Source organism: Typopeltis vanoorti, chromosome 6 (assembly GCF_054136105.1).
Source record: "Typopeltis vanoorti isolate ZY-2024b chromosome 6, IOZ_Tvanoo_1.0, whole genome shotgun sequence".
NCBI classification, from domain to species: Eukaryota; Metazoa; Arthropoda; class Arachnida; order Uropygi; family Thelyphonidae; genus Typopeltis; species Typopeltis vanoorti.
In genome coordinates, this window is record NC_143554.1 from 110,507,993 (window position 1) to 110,524,901 (window position 16,909).

The following is a 16,909-nucleotide window of genomic DNA, read 5'->3' on the forward strand; positions in this document are numbered from 1 at the left end:
GGAAAGGGTAGTCTACAAACACGTGCTCTTGGCAGAAACAAATTGTCTTGTTTAGTGTTGTTTCAACAGAAAGGCTAATAAATAGAGGGAACGTGTCCGAGGCTGGAATCGGGTTAGTTCAAACAAAGGACACAATGTCAGGATGCAAACAGACAGGTTGTGTGCTCTCAGTGAAATGTTTACGAAAGAAATTTCGTCATTTGATTCCTAGTGGGAAATGATGGATGTCCTTTACCAGCACGTTGATTAAAAAAAAAATGAAGAAATAAATAAAATAATTATTAGCTTTTCTTCTCTATTGCAAAGCGTTTCTTTGAAATCATTAGGAATGATTAATTACCCTTATTAATTTACAACGTATCGTTCAGTTCTATATTAAAAATATCTTTATTAAAAGCTGTCATATATATAATAATTCGAAATATTTGTATACGGTCCGATAGAATTTTAGTCCCAGATAAATTAAAACATAGTTTTCGATATTAAGGAAAAGGATTTTTTTTTTCTAATAATATAACAAATGCCCGAGTAGTAGTAAGAATAATTATGAAAAAAAGAAGTATGAAGAAGTATAAAAAATATATCAAAAGTATCAAAGAACCATACTTTATAATATTATATTACACTAGGGGGTCCCCCCCGGAGCCTACGGCGCCCAACCCCCCGTGTTCCGGACTGGAAGGTGGGTTCTCACTGAATTCTGATGACTCGAATTTTGAAGACTCGACACTCAGGGTAGCCCTGAGTTTCAAAACGTGACAGAAAAACGTGACATAAAAAGGCTTATCATTTTATATATATATAGGATAGATATAATTATGCTTGCAAACAGTGTTACCTTTAATGATCATAAATATGTGTATCGAAATTTATTTTCTTGGTGCTTAAAGGAAGCGAATCTTATCTGGTCGTTTACAGGCATTTGTGTATTATCATGTTCGCTAGCCTCGATCCCAGTATCATTGTTTTTTTTTTAGTTTTTGAGTTAAAAAACTGTTGTGTGGAAGTTACCTTCATCATAGCGCTCTAAAGTGTAACTGTGCACTTTAGAACGTAGTTGTAATATGCAAGCTACTTCTTCAATCGTAACCTTGCAATTCCGAGGACGACTCGACGTCTGTCCCTTAGGTTCAAACCCCATCGATGTCGATGAGAGTTAAGTTAGAGTTCAGAAAAACTCCAGTTTTTCACAAACAGAATAATTCACGTATTTGAATGGAGTTTCCTCTGATATTTATTACTATTCATCCTTCGATGTTATTTTCTATTGTCCAGATGTTTGCTACAAAGTTTCCAGCAATTTGTTAATATACTGAAGACTTCTCGCCCATTTTTCCTTTATATAAATCAAATAACTAATTTAAAACAGGATATACATCGCACATTTTTTTCGATGATCATGTATGACTTAGGACAAGCATCTCCCATGTGGAGGATTTTGCGTGCCGGATGTACCAATCTAACCATAGGTTGGTAACCTCTAGCGTAGGCGAATTTCGAACTTTAAGCTTAAGGGGGAAAGTATCAAATAACACTGGAATCCTCTTCCTAATTACCATAGTAGAACTTCATTCGATTATCTGTTGGTTAATTTGTAGTTAAGGCTGAAGTATCGAATTCCTATATGCGTTTTGATGACGTAAATAAAACGTCTTCGGCGACGTATATGGAAGAAAGCGTTCTTCTCACTGCCCACATAAAGAGGGGGGGGGGAAATATCCGTTATTGATTGTATGTTGAACAGTAAAGGAAATGGCCGACTGCTATAGTGCTGACAAAAGAGCATAATCAGTGATTCAGTGCACCCTAGTAAATACCAGCTGGCACAGAATTTCACTTCCTTGATTTACCATCACTCTATCACCAGATTAGTTAGTTGTTTATCACGAGGCTTGCATAACTTCTTTAATATTTATTATTTGTTTTTTTCTTTTTAATTTTTTTCCGTTAATATTTTGACACACGCATGTTATAAATACATGCTATGACGTAAGTGAAATATCAGGAGCACCACTTCCTTCTCTATGTGCGTATTCGTGTCTTAGTGTGCTTGGGTCAACTTCCTACGCTTTTCTAATCATTTTAATAGGAAAACAGCGCCGAATAAGTGGAACATCCCTCATCTTTTGTTGCTCTTGCTGAGTTACAATAAGTACTTAACACAGATACACAACTCCCTACCGTATAAAGAAGATTTTGGATCCCCCAGCATGTTTTTATACTTTAACACCTAATTGTAATATTGCTTGTGGTGGTTAGTGTATGTTTATTTGAATACTTCCAATTACACAAATCGGCATTTCGCATTAATTGGAACGCTGCCAATAATTTTTCTCACGGTGATAGATGGATACGACTAAAAGACTGTAGCTTGCTTTATCGCTTATAATAAAGGTAATGGAGATCCACTACGGGATAACCAGGACACGCTTTTAAGCATTGGACCTTCTAAAAAGCTCATGTTTTTGTTTCTTTTCTTTTTTTTTATATATATAAATTCAAAGTTTAAGATTTATGCTAAGTCTACAATGAATAATAATATACCTTGCAATAAAGCAAGTTTATATACCGTAAACATTCCAGTCATCCTATATTTCAGTAAATATGAAATATTTAAGTAATATTATGATAATAACAATACAATTCTTTCAGAAATTTAATGATCGTTACGTGATATAATAAGGTAAAAGTATAAACACATGAAAGCGAGCATTCAGGTAATATTTCTTCAGAATAAAAATAAAAAGAATGAAAACGCAAACGGTACAAATATTTTGCTGAGTATGTATACCAATTGACGAAATAATATGGGACGGTTTGCGTACATGCAATATTTTTATGATAACAATAAAAAATCCTACTTAGATTACGAAATTTTTTCCACGGAAATACGATAATGATAATCAGTCAGTTAAAAGTGTGCCTAATTTGGAATTATGGAATGTATGAAAGGTATTTCACTTTTAGTGCATGCTTCATGCGCCCACGTATGGAATGATATGCATTCAATTCAGCATTCGTTTAAAGGTTAAAAAAACTATTGCTTCATTTATCAGGAAATCTGTGTTTATAGAAACCGCCTCCTCCTCCTTCTCTCTCTCTCTCTCTCTCTCTCTCTCTCTCTCTCTCGCTCGCTCGTTTCGCTGTCATATGCTTACCTAAAAATAAAAATACATATCTGGAATGCCGTAAACGGAAATATTATAATGTTCAAATGTTTCTGAAGAAATATCAAAAAATCATCAGCTTATGCTGACTGGCCTCCTATATCCATCCACCATTCTCTTTGTTAACTATTTAGTTTGACTTCAGTTTTGAGTGATAGTCGTTTCGCGGTCGAATCTCCAACAATAATAAGTTTGACTCTTGAAAATATGCTATCTATCTGTAAATTGTGTAACACAAAATTCATATATAACATAAACGAATTCAAGCATTTCTGTAAATGTTTACTTAAATGCAGACCTATTTAGATATGCGCTGCCTAAGTGGGATGAGTGGAGTGAATAGATTAAAATCTTTACTCCTTCCATAGAGAACTAAACTTTTACATGGACGTAGTCTTTGATGTGCAAGCAATGGGATAGAATGCCAAAAAGCGTAATTTTTGAGTTTCAGTAACTCGCAAATGTTTTTCAAAATTCGTGCTTCGCTAACAGAAACCGCACGAAGTGGGCTACTGCGCATATGCAAAAAAAAAAAGACGCGACAGATAATTCGGCATTTCGGTTTAGTTTGAAGCTAATATGGCTGAAGTATGGAAATATAGGGTCTGTTAACCGCGTACATTCTCCGGATAGTTTATCTATTTAGCGGAGGAAAAATCTATTCTCCCCGTATGAGACTGGCTAACTCATCTTCATTTGAACCTTTACATGTCTTTATAAAGGCTCATCGAGTTCCTGTGCTAAGAGCAACGGAGCAGAGTCGTCGCCGGCCTGGTTGACTGAATGGTTAGCGTACCCGCTGTGGACATGGATGTTGTGAATGTCTTTAGGTGGGAGATGGATTTCATCGCCCTATGTGAGACTACCGCCCCGCTTATTGGAAGTCAGAAGAAAAAGTCCCATGTTTTGGTCTCTAGAGAAGGTTTTCATAAAAATATTAAAAAAATTCTTAACCTACCCATGGTAGGTATGTACTTTAGGTTCACAAATAAACCTTTCGTGGGCGGGAGCTACATAAAAAAAAAAAAAAAAAATCCAGTGGTTTTAGCTTTTAGTTACTTGATATGTCGCTGAGCATCACCTAGTATTATCACGTTCGCAAGTATTATGCTCTGCTCCCCAAATCCATTTACTGACGTCTTCTTTACAGAAGTATCTTCTTAGAATGCTCTATACGATATTTGCATAATCTCTATTTTTCATGCTTTTTTCATCACATGCACATGTGAGAGTTCCTATACTTTTGGCAATGTAGTGTATATCATATACTGCGATTAAAGTTTTTTTTTCCCCTCAAATTAAGGAATCATTTACTAGAAGTATATGGAATAGTAATCCAGTTAAGTTTATTATATATAAAACTACACACAATCCATTCGAGCCCAGGTTACAAATTCGAAATAGCCAGATTCAGATAAACATGTTGTTATATATCACTTAACAGTCACTTAATTAGTTATATGTATGTTATATGTAACATACATGCAGCTAATTAAGTGACAAAATTTTGCAAAGCAATAGCGATCAAAGGCTACAATGGAAGACCTCCAGTTTTAAAATATTTCCACCTCTCATATTTTGTATTTAAATACTTAACTTCATATTTCGATTTCCTTTTACATTTTCAATTTCAGCTTTGTCCGTGCGGTTAGCCGAGTGGCTATGAGCTTCGCAACCCTATGTATGGGAAAAGTGTGTCCTGGGTTCGATTCCCGTCGCCGACGTGAGGAGTTTAAGTATCTTTCTCAGCCATAGCCAAGTTAGCCGGTCTTGGGCGTGAACTGCAGGGTTTTTCCTCCCGCAAGCAGGCAAATCGACCCCGTGATCACACGCATTTACGGACATAGGACACACCGGGAGGCATAGGACTAGCCACCTGATCCCCGGGAAGGGTACGGCTTAGAAGAGCTAAGGATAGCTCCGTAACAGGCCACTAAGCCTAATACGTAAAGGGAAGAAGAAGAATTTCAGCTTTGTCACGTTCTGCATAAATTTGTAACGAGAGAGAGAGGAATTTTATTAAAGGAATTTCAAAGAAAGCTAAAAACAATGCGAGCATTTTTTGTATATCGTCCACAACGCAAAAAGCGTCGTTATTTTTAATTTCTAGTATATTGTTTTTGCCGTTACTAAATTTTACATTAATAAATAGTAAATTCTTATGATTTACTATTCGTTTCTCAAATTCTAAAAATATTCTCAATGCATTCTTTTAACTCTTTTTTAATAAACAGCCCTGTATTACGCAGGCGTGTCTAAATTGAACCTAGCTGTCTACCGATTTTTGCAACACCGAACTGTATATTGTAAGCATGACATTATATCGGTCTAGTGGAAAGCCACCCGCTAAGTTTTGTTTTGATGAGTTTGACAAGTGACAGCATGAATGCAAGTCCCATAGATAATCCTGGAGAGTTCTAGTTTGCGTTGCTCGCGTTTAGTAGAAAAGATCAGATAAAAATTGGTGCTTTTAATTGATATTTACTGTTATATGTAAAGGTTCAAAAGCTATCTCCATACATTAAGCATTAATCTACTCAGTCGTAGTCATTTCGTATATAAAATAAACTTTTATATGCATAATATAATCGGGCAGTATCTCTGGAGTGACGAAATTCACAGCAGGATGGTGAAAAGCAGGTTCACCATCCTGCTACCATCTCATGGTTTGACACGACGAGATGGTAGCCGCACGGCTTTGCTCTTCGAAAAGATCATTAAAAATTTTAAAAATACTTCTGTTTTCAAAAATGAAATTCAAAAATTTGATTCGCTGTGTGTTAAAATATGCCTTACTTCACTTATTATTATTGTTATTGTTACACAAAGGGGAAAAAGTATTTCTATCATTGACCTTTGCGTCTTTATTTCCACCACCCCGATTAAAACCTTATTCACCTGGTCTTATCCTGTTCGTATAAATTGCTGTTTGTGTTTTTCCATTTTCCTTCTATCATAACTGTGCTTGTAATCTTTTTGCTACTTATGATGGTTCATTGACCGAAAGGTAGTAAATACACAACACAAGGTTTGATCTGATGGTTGAATACAGAAAGCGGGTAGTCCTGGGGCACCAACCTACAGGTAGCCAAGCTTCATTTTAGCGGAGCCGCCACACGAAGCGTGTTGGCGCCAGTTAGGCATGCTCATAGATCCCTCTTTTCGAGCAGATCGCCTCGGTGATATTACACTTGTTTATGTCATGTTCCTAACAACAAGCGATGAATTGCCAATCGTAGGCCTATCTCAACCATCTGAAATAAAATTAAAAAAAAAAAAACAGACTATGGATAACATTGCAACGCACGGCATAGCAACGTCTAGTTTAGCTCTTATTCTTCGGTTTTAAAGCATAAAAACCATCGCAAAAACTTCTTTTTTTGTGTATGGAGTTTATCTAAGTTTCTGACTGACTTGGAGATTATCTGCAGATGGGAATGAATGTTTTCCGAAATTAACCAATGGATTCTTGCATTCGATGTTTTAAATGTTGAAGCGATGAAATGATATCATAATAATTGATCTAAATGTCTTTCGCATAATCATTTTCAAGATCACAAACCTCCGGGATGGAAAAAAAAAAGGGGGAGGAACTTTTAATATAAAAAAGAAATGAAAACTGATACGAAAAATAATAATAGTGACTTATAAAGAACAAGAATTAGACATAATGTTAAATACGGGAGGATTTAAAATTACAGTCATCACAGTTAACATAAAAATAAATTAAAAAAACTACGAAAACAAAAGAAAGTGGATTCATAAATCAATATCATACAAATATGAACAGAGGCTACTTAACAATAATTGAGTTATATGCTCTAGCAGAAGGAAGAGAAGATGATTATATACTATTATTAGGAAAGTTAAATATAAATAAGAATTGAAACAAAAATTAATAATAATAATAATAAAACAATATATGGAGAATATATATATTAAAATGGTAAAAATTAATACATTTTATAGTATTAACAATCATAATGTACGTAATTATTTCTATGATCGAAACATCCCGTTATGAAATCAGAATATTAAATGATACAAATGTGCAATGGCTATATGTGCAGATAATTAATTAATTAATTAGTTAATTAATAATAATAATAATAATAATAATAATAATAACAAAAACGAATTAGAAATTAGTTTAAAAGTAAAAAAAAATGAAAATCGAAAATGAAAAATGAAAAAAAAAAAAATTCAAACTTAAACTCGCAATTATCTAAATAATCAGAATAAGATTCAAAGAAAAACTTTGTTCAAATTATTTTTAAATCAAGTATTCGACAATAAATCCACCAGAGTAATAGAAAACAGCAGTAATGATTGTTATTTATATAAAAAATAATAACGTTCTAAAAATTATAAGTGTAAGAATTTCAAATTCTTGTTATAAAATGTATATTAAAATATCAAATAAGAAATTTTAAAATGTTCAAATTTTATTCTAGAATTATAGAACGGTTTTAGAGAAAAAATAATATAATGATCCAGATTTGTGCGTGAAAGTGGTAACAGAAAAGAAAAAAAAAACATCATGATTTAAAAAAAAATCATTTCATAAGGTAAAAAGAAACAATTTATTAAAATATTAGAAAAAGACAAATACTATTCTAAGAGCTAACTTTGTTAGAAGATATATGATGATGAAATAAAGACAAGATTAAATTCTTATATATATTATCTCAGAAAGAAATAAACTAAAAGGTTAGATGTATATGTTCCCTATCTGCGCCACTATTTAATATTCTTTTAAATAAAATAATACTAAAATGGAATAAAAAGAATTATTAATGTATTGAATTATCCTCTAATGTAAATTAAACAAGATAATTACTGATTTTAAAGATCAATTTCAGAAAGATATTCTAAACCTACAGAAAAACAACCGAACCGAAGACTCAGGATTGATAATCTTGAAATAAAAATCGGAAAGAAGAGCTTTTAAAGGTCAAAATTCGATTAGAAGTCAAACGGCAATAAATAATATTATTTTTTTTTAAGGATTAGGTAACCTGGAAACCAACCATTGAAACTTTTAACTCACTTCAGATCTCCCAGTAACCAGAGTGGTAGTCTTACACCAGTTAACGAAAATCATCTACATCTAAGGACTTTCAGAAACATTCATTGCATAGTTGGATATGAACCAACAGCCTGTTGGCTGGAAAGGGGACAATTAACTCAGTATAAATCATTCCGAATAATGAGATTAGATCATCCTCAAAAGGAAGAAGTACTCCTGCGGCAAAAGGAAGTAGTACTCTTAAATCCTTGAATTGATGATGATGATGATGATGACTAAAAGGCAACTTTTCATCCAATACGACATTCAACTTTAACATTATTCTTCAGTTGTGTTTATCAAGTTTGAAAAACCTTTTGAAAAAAATTTTAAGTTTTTCCGTCCGCTAGAACTTGACCAACCTTGATCCATATTATTAAATATCCAACATCAAAGGTTAATGTCCGGGTCATGAAATACAGTTGTTTTTAAATATGTTTCCAATATTTAGAACGCCATTCTACTGTTGACTAATCAGAATAACGATATCTCTTTCTTTCTCTCTCTCTCTCTCTCTCTCTCTGAAAAAGTCCTTATAAATATTTCTTGCGTATTAAACAGAACTTGAACCCATATTTTTTTCCAACCGAAGGACAAGGTCTGAACTACATCTTTGAACTACAGCTAGCTCAAAGATGCTGTTTGTTAAAATCGTTATCTTTGCGCTTTGCACTGAACTAAGTGGTGCGTGTAGTATTTCGTTTCAAATTATAAGTAAAGGTTTTTTTTATTGCGTATGTCGCAGATATTATCTTCAGTTTCTTTCTTTGTTTTTGTGATACACCTCCTAAAATAATTTATCTGGCCGCCAAAACTTGGCCAACCTTGATCCATATTATTAAATATCCAACATCAAAGGTTGATGTCCGGGTCATGAAATATAGCTGTTGTTAAATATGATTTTCATTGTTTAGCACACCCTTCTAGTGTTGACTAATTAGAATACCGATCTCTCTCTCTCTCTCTCTCTCTTTCCTGTGCGTGCGTGTGTTGTCCAGTCATTAGCTTCTGGTAGAAACTCAGCAATTAACTATGTGCCCGCCCCTTGAGATTAGGTTAATATGTCACTCATAAATAACAAACAACAAAATTAATGTGTGCGTGCGTGCGTAGGTATTTTCACTTCATTTGCTTTTGTGTCGCCTGTCTACTGTCTTTCGCAATTCTTTCTCGACCAGGCTGGTTTTCCATTTCGATGTCTGGACATCAAACTGCTCACTTCGCCACGCGAGGACATGTAGTCTTCTTCAGTATGTAGCCTTCAGTTAGCGCAGCAGCCAAAGCCACATTCATTTATAGCAATAACTCATATTGTTGTTGTCAAGGTAATGACGTCACATCCATCAACCCCTTGTCCAACAAAGGTTGTGGTCACTTCCTGTTTTCTAACCATCCCGTTTGGCAACACTGCTTCTTCCCACAGCAAGTCACAGCGGCGCCGAACATACTCCTTTTTGTCATCTTTTTTGTCTCCCATTTTCGGTATGTGCCGTCTGTATTCCATTTAGTTGGATTTTATACGTAGTCACCCTGTCGCTGTGCATTCCCTCCCTCTCCTTGTAAATCTGATCGTCAGTGTTCCCATATAAGTAAACTTTGAGAATAAAAATATTATTTTAATAACAGCTGTTGCTAGCCAAAGCATAATGTAAATGCACTTCTAGCGTACTTGTTGCTAGGCTACATCATAACTAGGCAACACATCATGCATTGCTTAAACATTGTTAACGTAGGATGTATCATTCAGTTTTGGCAATCGTTTTCAGAGCCTCAAAGAAGAAATTACGAACTAAAGCGCGTTTATTATAATGTTTACTGTTTTTTTTTTTTTCGAGATTTTATTCTCTGAAAGTTTGTAATGCTAAGAAATAAACCGCATATAAATGAGTGTGTATTACACATAGAAAATGAACAAAAAAAAACGATATTTATTTGTATGAAATAGTGCTGGCATTTGTTTCTACATACTGGGAAGCGCATATGTGCACAGCACTCTACTGTCCATCCTCTCTCTCTCTCTCTCTCTCTCTCTCTCTCTCTCTCTCTCTCTCTTTTCCTCTCCCCGAGGATCGACCTTGAAATAGAACTTGCGACAGAATCACGAGTCATCCTCATAAGCACAGCTTTTTCTTTCTTTCTTTTTTTTTTTTTTTTTTTTTTTTTGCAGTAGCGACCACACTTGCTTCATTCCAGTCATTGAGAGCGCTCAAATCCATCAACCAATCAGGTACGTTTGGGAAGTTTTCCCCAACTCCGCGCGAGGGCCGCTTACGGTATGATGGAACGCTATATATTCAGCGGTTCATGCCAGCACTTGGCAGTGATTCAGCAACGCTAGCAGCTGTCAGGGAGGCATTTCGCGAATGACATTCGGAGCTCCGCGTGTTTTCGGGGACGACCACCTTAAAGTCACGTGATAACTTCCGTAGACTCCCGAAGTCAATGGAGGCGATGCTGGCTTGTACGTAAAAACAACTCTCTTTGTTTGGCAGTCAGAGACTGGGAATTTATTGTCACCATAGTAACGGTGAGGCGTGAACTTCCTCCAGTGTTTCATCCGTTTCGATAAAAAGTAAAGGGTAGAAGAAGTTAGAGATGAGGCTTAGCGTGCTTTGCAAGTCGGTGGTCCTGCTGGCAGTGATAAGTGGTGAGTAAATTATCATTTGGAAGTAGCAATCGTATAAATCGGATTACTGCATGTGTATTGGTTTATATTCAGAGTGAATTCAAATACATTGTTGAAAAGTAAAGTCAATTGTTTGAATACGACAACTCTTTGCATGCAGTTAGCATATTATTGACATCAACCGAAACCTAAATAGCAAGTTTGATGTTTACTGTTTGATTACGAAAATTGATAATCATCCTTATATACACTGCTAATATTATATTATCATGAGTAGTATTAATTTTTCTCGTAAAGAGAATCCATCAGACCGTTTTTATTTTGTAACGTGATTGGGAAAAATAATAATCATTCTCATTTTAAACAGTCTTCATAAGTATATTTCAATCATTTAAAAATTAACATGAGAAACGCAACTAAGTTGTACTTCTATGTATATTTTGGTGATTGCAATATTAAGAATAGATAGTTATTAGTTTACTAAATAAATAAATTGTTTTTAATTTTTTCGAATAACGCCATCATTCATCAAATCAACTCTTGTTTTGGTGAATGATGGCGTTATCCGGAACGAAAAGTCTGAGTGTAGTTAAAATGGAATATCTTGATAAATAAGACGGAAATGAGAAAATATGCTGCAATTTTTTTTTTTAAATCAATAACTTGTATTTTTAGTATTATATAAGTAACGAAACTTTGTAGCAGTTTTAATTTAATGCATTCCTTCGTTGATTCCTTGACATCCTTCTTATGAAAGGGAACAGTTATCCTTTTTAGAAATAAAAATGCTCAAAACTTCATCTTCCATGTTTGGATTCTAGTCAGTCTGTTATGCCATTGATTTACATTATAGGAAAGCATAATTTCGTTGATGAATTGTCTAATCAGAGAACTTAAATCTGGGAAAGTTTCTAATAATATTATCATCGAGGAATCTCTTCTGCAGCTGCATCCGGATCTCTTATCTCGGGAGTGTTTATACTCTTCTTGTTTATAGCGACTCTCATATCTGAATATGAGGTTTGTTTAACCAGCACGACAATGTTCGTCATGAAAAAAGATTGCAGCAGATCACATTACTGGATCTCTTTGCATGACTTTACACCTGACGAATGAAAAATGAACAATCACAAAATAGAATAGTGAGAGGTTTGCATTAAGACGGAAGGAGTTAGGTATTGATATGGTTGCGATGATCCAACTTATGGACATTTGCATTTATATACAATAAGCGGCCTGTTTATTAGATATACCCACTCATAACATCATGAAGCGCCAGCATGGTTGGCCGAGTGGTTAGCTTATCCGCCCTACAGTCAAGAGGCTGCGGGATCGAATCCCACCTAGGCACGGATGTTTGTGATTGTCTTCGACCTTCATACATTCATTCCTACAAATATATATATACACTCTCCCAATATAGACTGGGTCGCCATGGGATTAGTAGACCCAAACCTCCTTCAATGAGAGACCTTCACCCTGCAGTGAGTAGAAAAATAGACTGTTCATCATCAACATCATGAAGCACCAGGAGCCTCTTCGACACACCCTCAGGATGCAGCAGAATCAACTTTACTCTGTTCCGGAAGCACTCAATAAATACCCTATCCCGACTTAGATAATGTTATCCTGTAGTTCAATAAGATTTGCAGGCGGTCGGTCCCCGCTAATAGCATCTAGTTCTACCGTATCCCAAAGATGATCAATGATAGAGAGATCTGAAGAGTGACTGGGAGGGGGGGGGGAGTAAATCCAATAAGGTGAAGTCATTATCATGTTCCTGTAATCATTCCCGGATAATACTAGCCATCACATGAAGTATAAGTTGTCAATGGGAATATCCATTCATATTGAATATTTACTTTTGTGCTTGTTCTGCAACGATATTGTAGGCTACACCATTCGGCCCCGCTAATGGTATCAAGAAGCCTAACGAGTGACAGCAAAGCATACCTTAGACCGTCTCTCCTCTCTCTCTCTCTCTCTCTGCATTGACGCATCGGGAAACATCCGCATGAAACAACGGATTATTGGTCATGCACTGTCTTCCGAAAACAATGTTTTTCTTTCTTTCACCTATTTAGTCATAACTGCTTTGTTTTTGTTGGGGAGACGTAGTATTTACAAATGTCGTTTGCTGTCATATCCCATTCGGTACGGCTTAACAATGCAATAGTGCACTGCGATGCATTCCCTCGCATTTGCAATGTTCATGAGCAGTCATTTGATATTTGTAGTAAAGCTTTTTGGATTCCACAATCTTGTCGATCCGTCGTCTGCATCTCGCATCAGTCAGCATTTGCTGGTGATATGCTAGATATTAACATAATACTTTCTGCTTATCGCACCGCTATATCCGAAGGCACTGTTACATGATCATTCCAGCAGTTCTATCCACAGTCGTAAGTCACTACCTTCGTCCATTATCACACGCACTTGAACGCAAATAACATCTGGAGACCATCCACCTCGTTATATTATTCGACGAACGGACGAATGGATACTCATTCATCCACTTGGAATGCTGCTTCGAAGTGGATAAATGGACTCCCTATGTGAGAAAAATACTAATATAAAACGCGCTGTGAGAAACAGATACTCCATCTAGTCTCTCCGAAGTAATGGGATATTCCGTCAAAGTATGCTGTGAAAAAGATAGATATCTCGATTCTCTTTCGGTAATGTGAATCTTGCATTTAATACTTTGTAAACTGTTTTAATATTATTTTATTCAAGAAGGTGAGCGAGTTTATCCATTGCTCGGGTTTTATTTTTCGATTGGTTCCACTGCTAAACCCGCAACCATAAACATCTGTGAGGTATGACTGAATTATCAGTTGTTTTGCTGTATCCACTTGAATATGGCCGATCTGCGGATTTAGTCGTGATTCTGGTTTTGAATTTATACGTCGTAGGTGCACTTTCATAGATAGGTGGCAATGGATAAGTAGCTTGTCCATCTCCAATCCAAGAAATTTATTTTTTCCTACTGTGCATCGTAAGCAACGTAAACCCAGAATTCCGTTGTATATTTGAATGAGACAAATGCATAATTATTCACTTAGGCGTTTTCTACAAGGAGTTTTATTCATCCCAACGTATCAGCACAGGAAGGTTGATAACATGACATGACATCGCCGTCATAATTACGACACTCATATAACAAATTTCATTCAAGTGTGCCTTCCCTCGCAATAGAGCTTTTTAGTTTCTGTCTTTACTGAATATATTGATAGCGTACCTAGATAATACGAAATTAAAGCTGACAAAACGTTGGTGTGTTTATAATTTATTTACTTATTAATTTTTGCATTTCCCACTAATAAAGTAGTTATTTTATGATTATTACTTGTGTGCACGTAAAATAAAACGATGATGTTATTTCTATCATTTTAATTTTTAAATTAAATTCTTAATAAAAGACTTCATGTTTTCAAGAACTTATTGTTCTTAATTAAATCTATAAATTAACATAACTATTAATATATACGTTTTTCTTATAATATTATTGTGTGAATTTTCATTCTTCCTCGAAAGGTTGAAAACCTAATAGTTCTCAATCTTTAACGGGTAGTTTTACATCAATATAGCCGTTCCTCTGTAGTGCACTTGCGAAAAAGAAATGACATTTACCATTCGGTTGGAAAACAGGCATTTGAATTCCATCTAGGATTCAATGAACCTTTTTTTATAAGGCTTTTTCAGCTGAAGACGAATTAGATCTAAAACAAAGTGGTCGAGTTTTACTCTCGCAAAACAGACAAATCTACCAAAGAACACACAAATAAAACAGAAAAAAAAAAATACTGGCTGCACGGCCTTAGTTTCCTCTTTCCGCAATTCCGACCGGTGTTCCTATATTATAAAAGTATGTGCTTATGTCATATTGGATGATGAAAATCATCTGCCTTAACTGTTGCGTTGCATTTTGTGAAAAGTTTTCATCTTGTGCATTCATTGAAGAAAAAAAAAAATTTTTAATTACTGAATTAAAATTCTCACGTTATCAAAAATGAGCTAATAAACATATCTGATAACAACAGCTAACATTCCGAATTTATTAATCAAAACAGTTTGCGAACAAACGTTCTAAAGAACACTGAAAAATACTGATCATCATAAGAGCACAGCTGTTATTGAATTTCGTGATTTTAACAACTCCGAAACAAAAGTATCATTTAAAATGAATTCATTACAACTTCCTTTATCAAGGTTCACAAGTACAGCCATAATCAGGACCGACCTACTACTAATAGGATTTGTTGATTATGGCTAAGCTTTACTTGACAACTAATTGATTAAAAGTCGGACATCTAATCAATTCCCAGTCATACTTTAGAATTACTGTTATATGCATAAACAAATCAACGTTTCACTTGACGTGATAAATGTTGAAAATAGGGGACAGCGCTGATTAACTACAGTTGCAACAGCCATACTGCAACCGAACCATACAAAAAAATAAAATAAAAATAAAAATAAATAAAATGATTAAAAAAAAAAAAACCAGCAGTACAATAGCCCACAACCATAACATATGCCCTGTAACACTGTGTGTGTGTGTGTGTGTGTGTGTGTGTGTGTGTGTGTGTGTGTGTGTGTGTGTGTGTGTGTGTGTGTGTGTGTGTGTAGTAATCTAATTTGCTAAGCTTTTAGTTATTATCCCTAAAAATGTTAGTGTTATACTGGACAGTTTTACTAAAACCTGTATTCTTGTCATACATCGATTACATGTTCGTGTATTAAATAGAATTTTGAAACAAACAAAGACCAACAAATTTATTAGATGTTGTTATCTATATGAAATCGAATTGTCGTCGCATTGGATAGTGGTTCAGGTTACCTTGGATGAAGATAAAACGATAATTTTATGAGGTAGCCGTATTCCCCAATATGCTGAAAAATTCATTATGTTAGAATTACCGAACTTTTCCCCAAGAAAAAGAAAAAATCATTACTGGATTTGTTTTTGTAGAGACATCTTTGCAGCGATTAGTCTTTATAATAAAAAAAATCATATATAAGAGAATGATGTGACTCTGTATTCCTTTTTGATTTAATACACATCTACTTTGTTTTCTTTTCCATATCAAACATGTGACCCATTCCTGTACTTGAAGTTCAATTGCTTTTCTTTCTAGATGCTAAATAGTAATATTAAAGTCCTTTTTGGAATAAATTTATTATCACAAGTTTTTAAATAGCTTTACATGTTTAGATTGACAATCACAAATTCTTAAATCTGTATATTTCAAGCTTTTTTCTTAAATTATATATACTATTTTTATTATATATACATATTCGATATATTATATATATCAAATTCTTCTTCAACCCATCCGGAAGAAGCACAGAGAATCCCGTAATTAGGGGTTACGGCGAATTAATGCAGTAGGCACGCCACTCATCTGCTGTATCCTCTAAATGTAAGTATTTCTTCTTGTAGATATATGTGTTCACAGAGGTCGTTTGCCTGATTTGAGACGAAAAACTCTAGTTTCTGGGAGATACCCTCAACCTGCGTATGAGGGAGGGTACCTCCCAATTTGATTCAAAAGACCTGATAAATTCCTCAAGTCATAAACGGGATTCGAATCCGGGTATGTCCAACTAGCTATAACAACTGAGCTAGGGAAGCTCCACGTCGAATTCTACGAACTGGAAAATATGCATGTGTAGTTCGTATAAAATACTGAGGTAAGGGTTCTGTTTTTCTGACGAGGTAGTATGTTGTGTCGATGTGTGACGCTTACCCCTACATGAAGAAAGACAAACAATCGTACTTTGGAATATTCCCTGTCATCTGAGAGTTTGCAACTGCTGCAAACACATTCTTCATGTCGATCTTTCAGATTATTAGTGGTGGGCGGTTGAAATGAAAATGGCCTATAGGGACCGATCAGTAACCTCACTTGATCTGAAAGACGTCAAATGTGATTTTGAAAACATTACACTAGTAATGTCTCTAAATGCAACGAATCAGTAACACGTGGCTTCGAATATTGACTTGGAGCAGTAAATGCTAGTGGAAGTCAAACGGGATGACAG

At 35.0% G+C, this 16,909-nt stretch overlaps 1 protein-coding gene across 1 annotated transcript in view; it reads left to right on the plus strand.

Moving 5' to 3' along the window:
* Positions 1 to 10,564: 10,564 nt before the first annotated feature.
* The window catches only part of LOC150105805 (uncharacterized), a 45,556-nt gene continuing 39,211 nt past the window's right edge, over positions 10,565 to 16,909 (plus strand). The window contains exon 1 of the mRNA XM_090393594.1: positions 10,565 to 10,882. Coding sequence (XP_090249720.1) covers positions 10,831 to 10,882 — 52 coding nt within the window. The 5' untranslated portion in view covers positions 10,565 to 10,830. The remainder of the gene's footprint in view (positions 10,883 to 16,909) is intronic.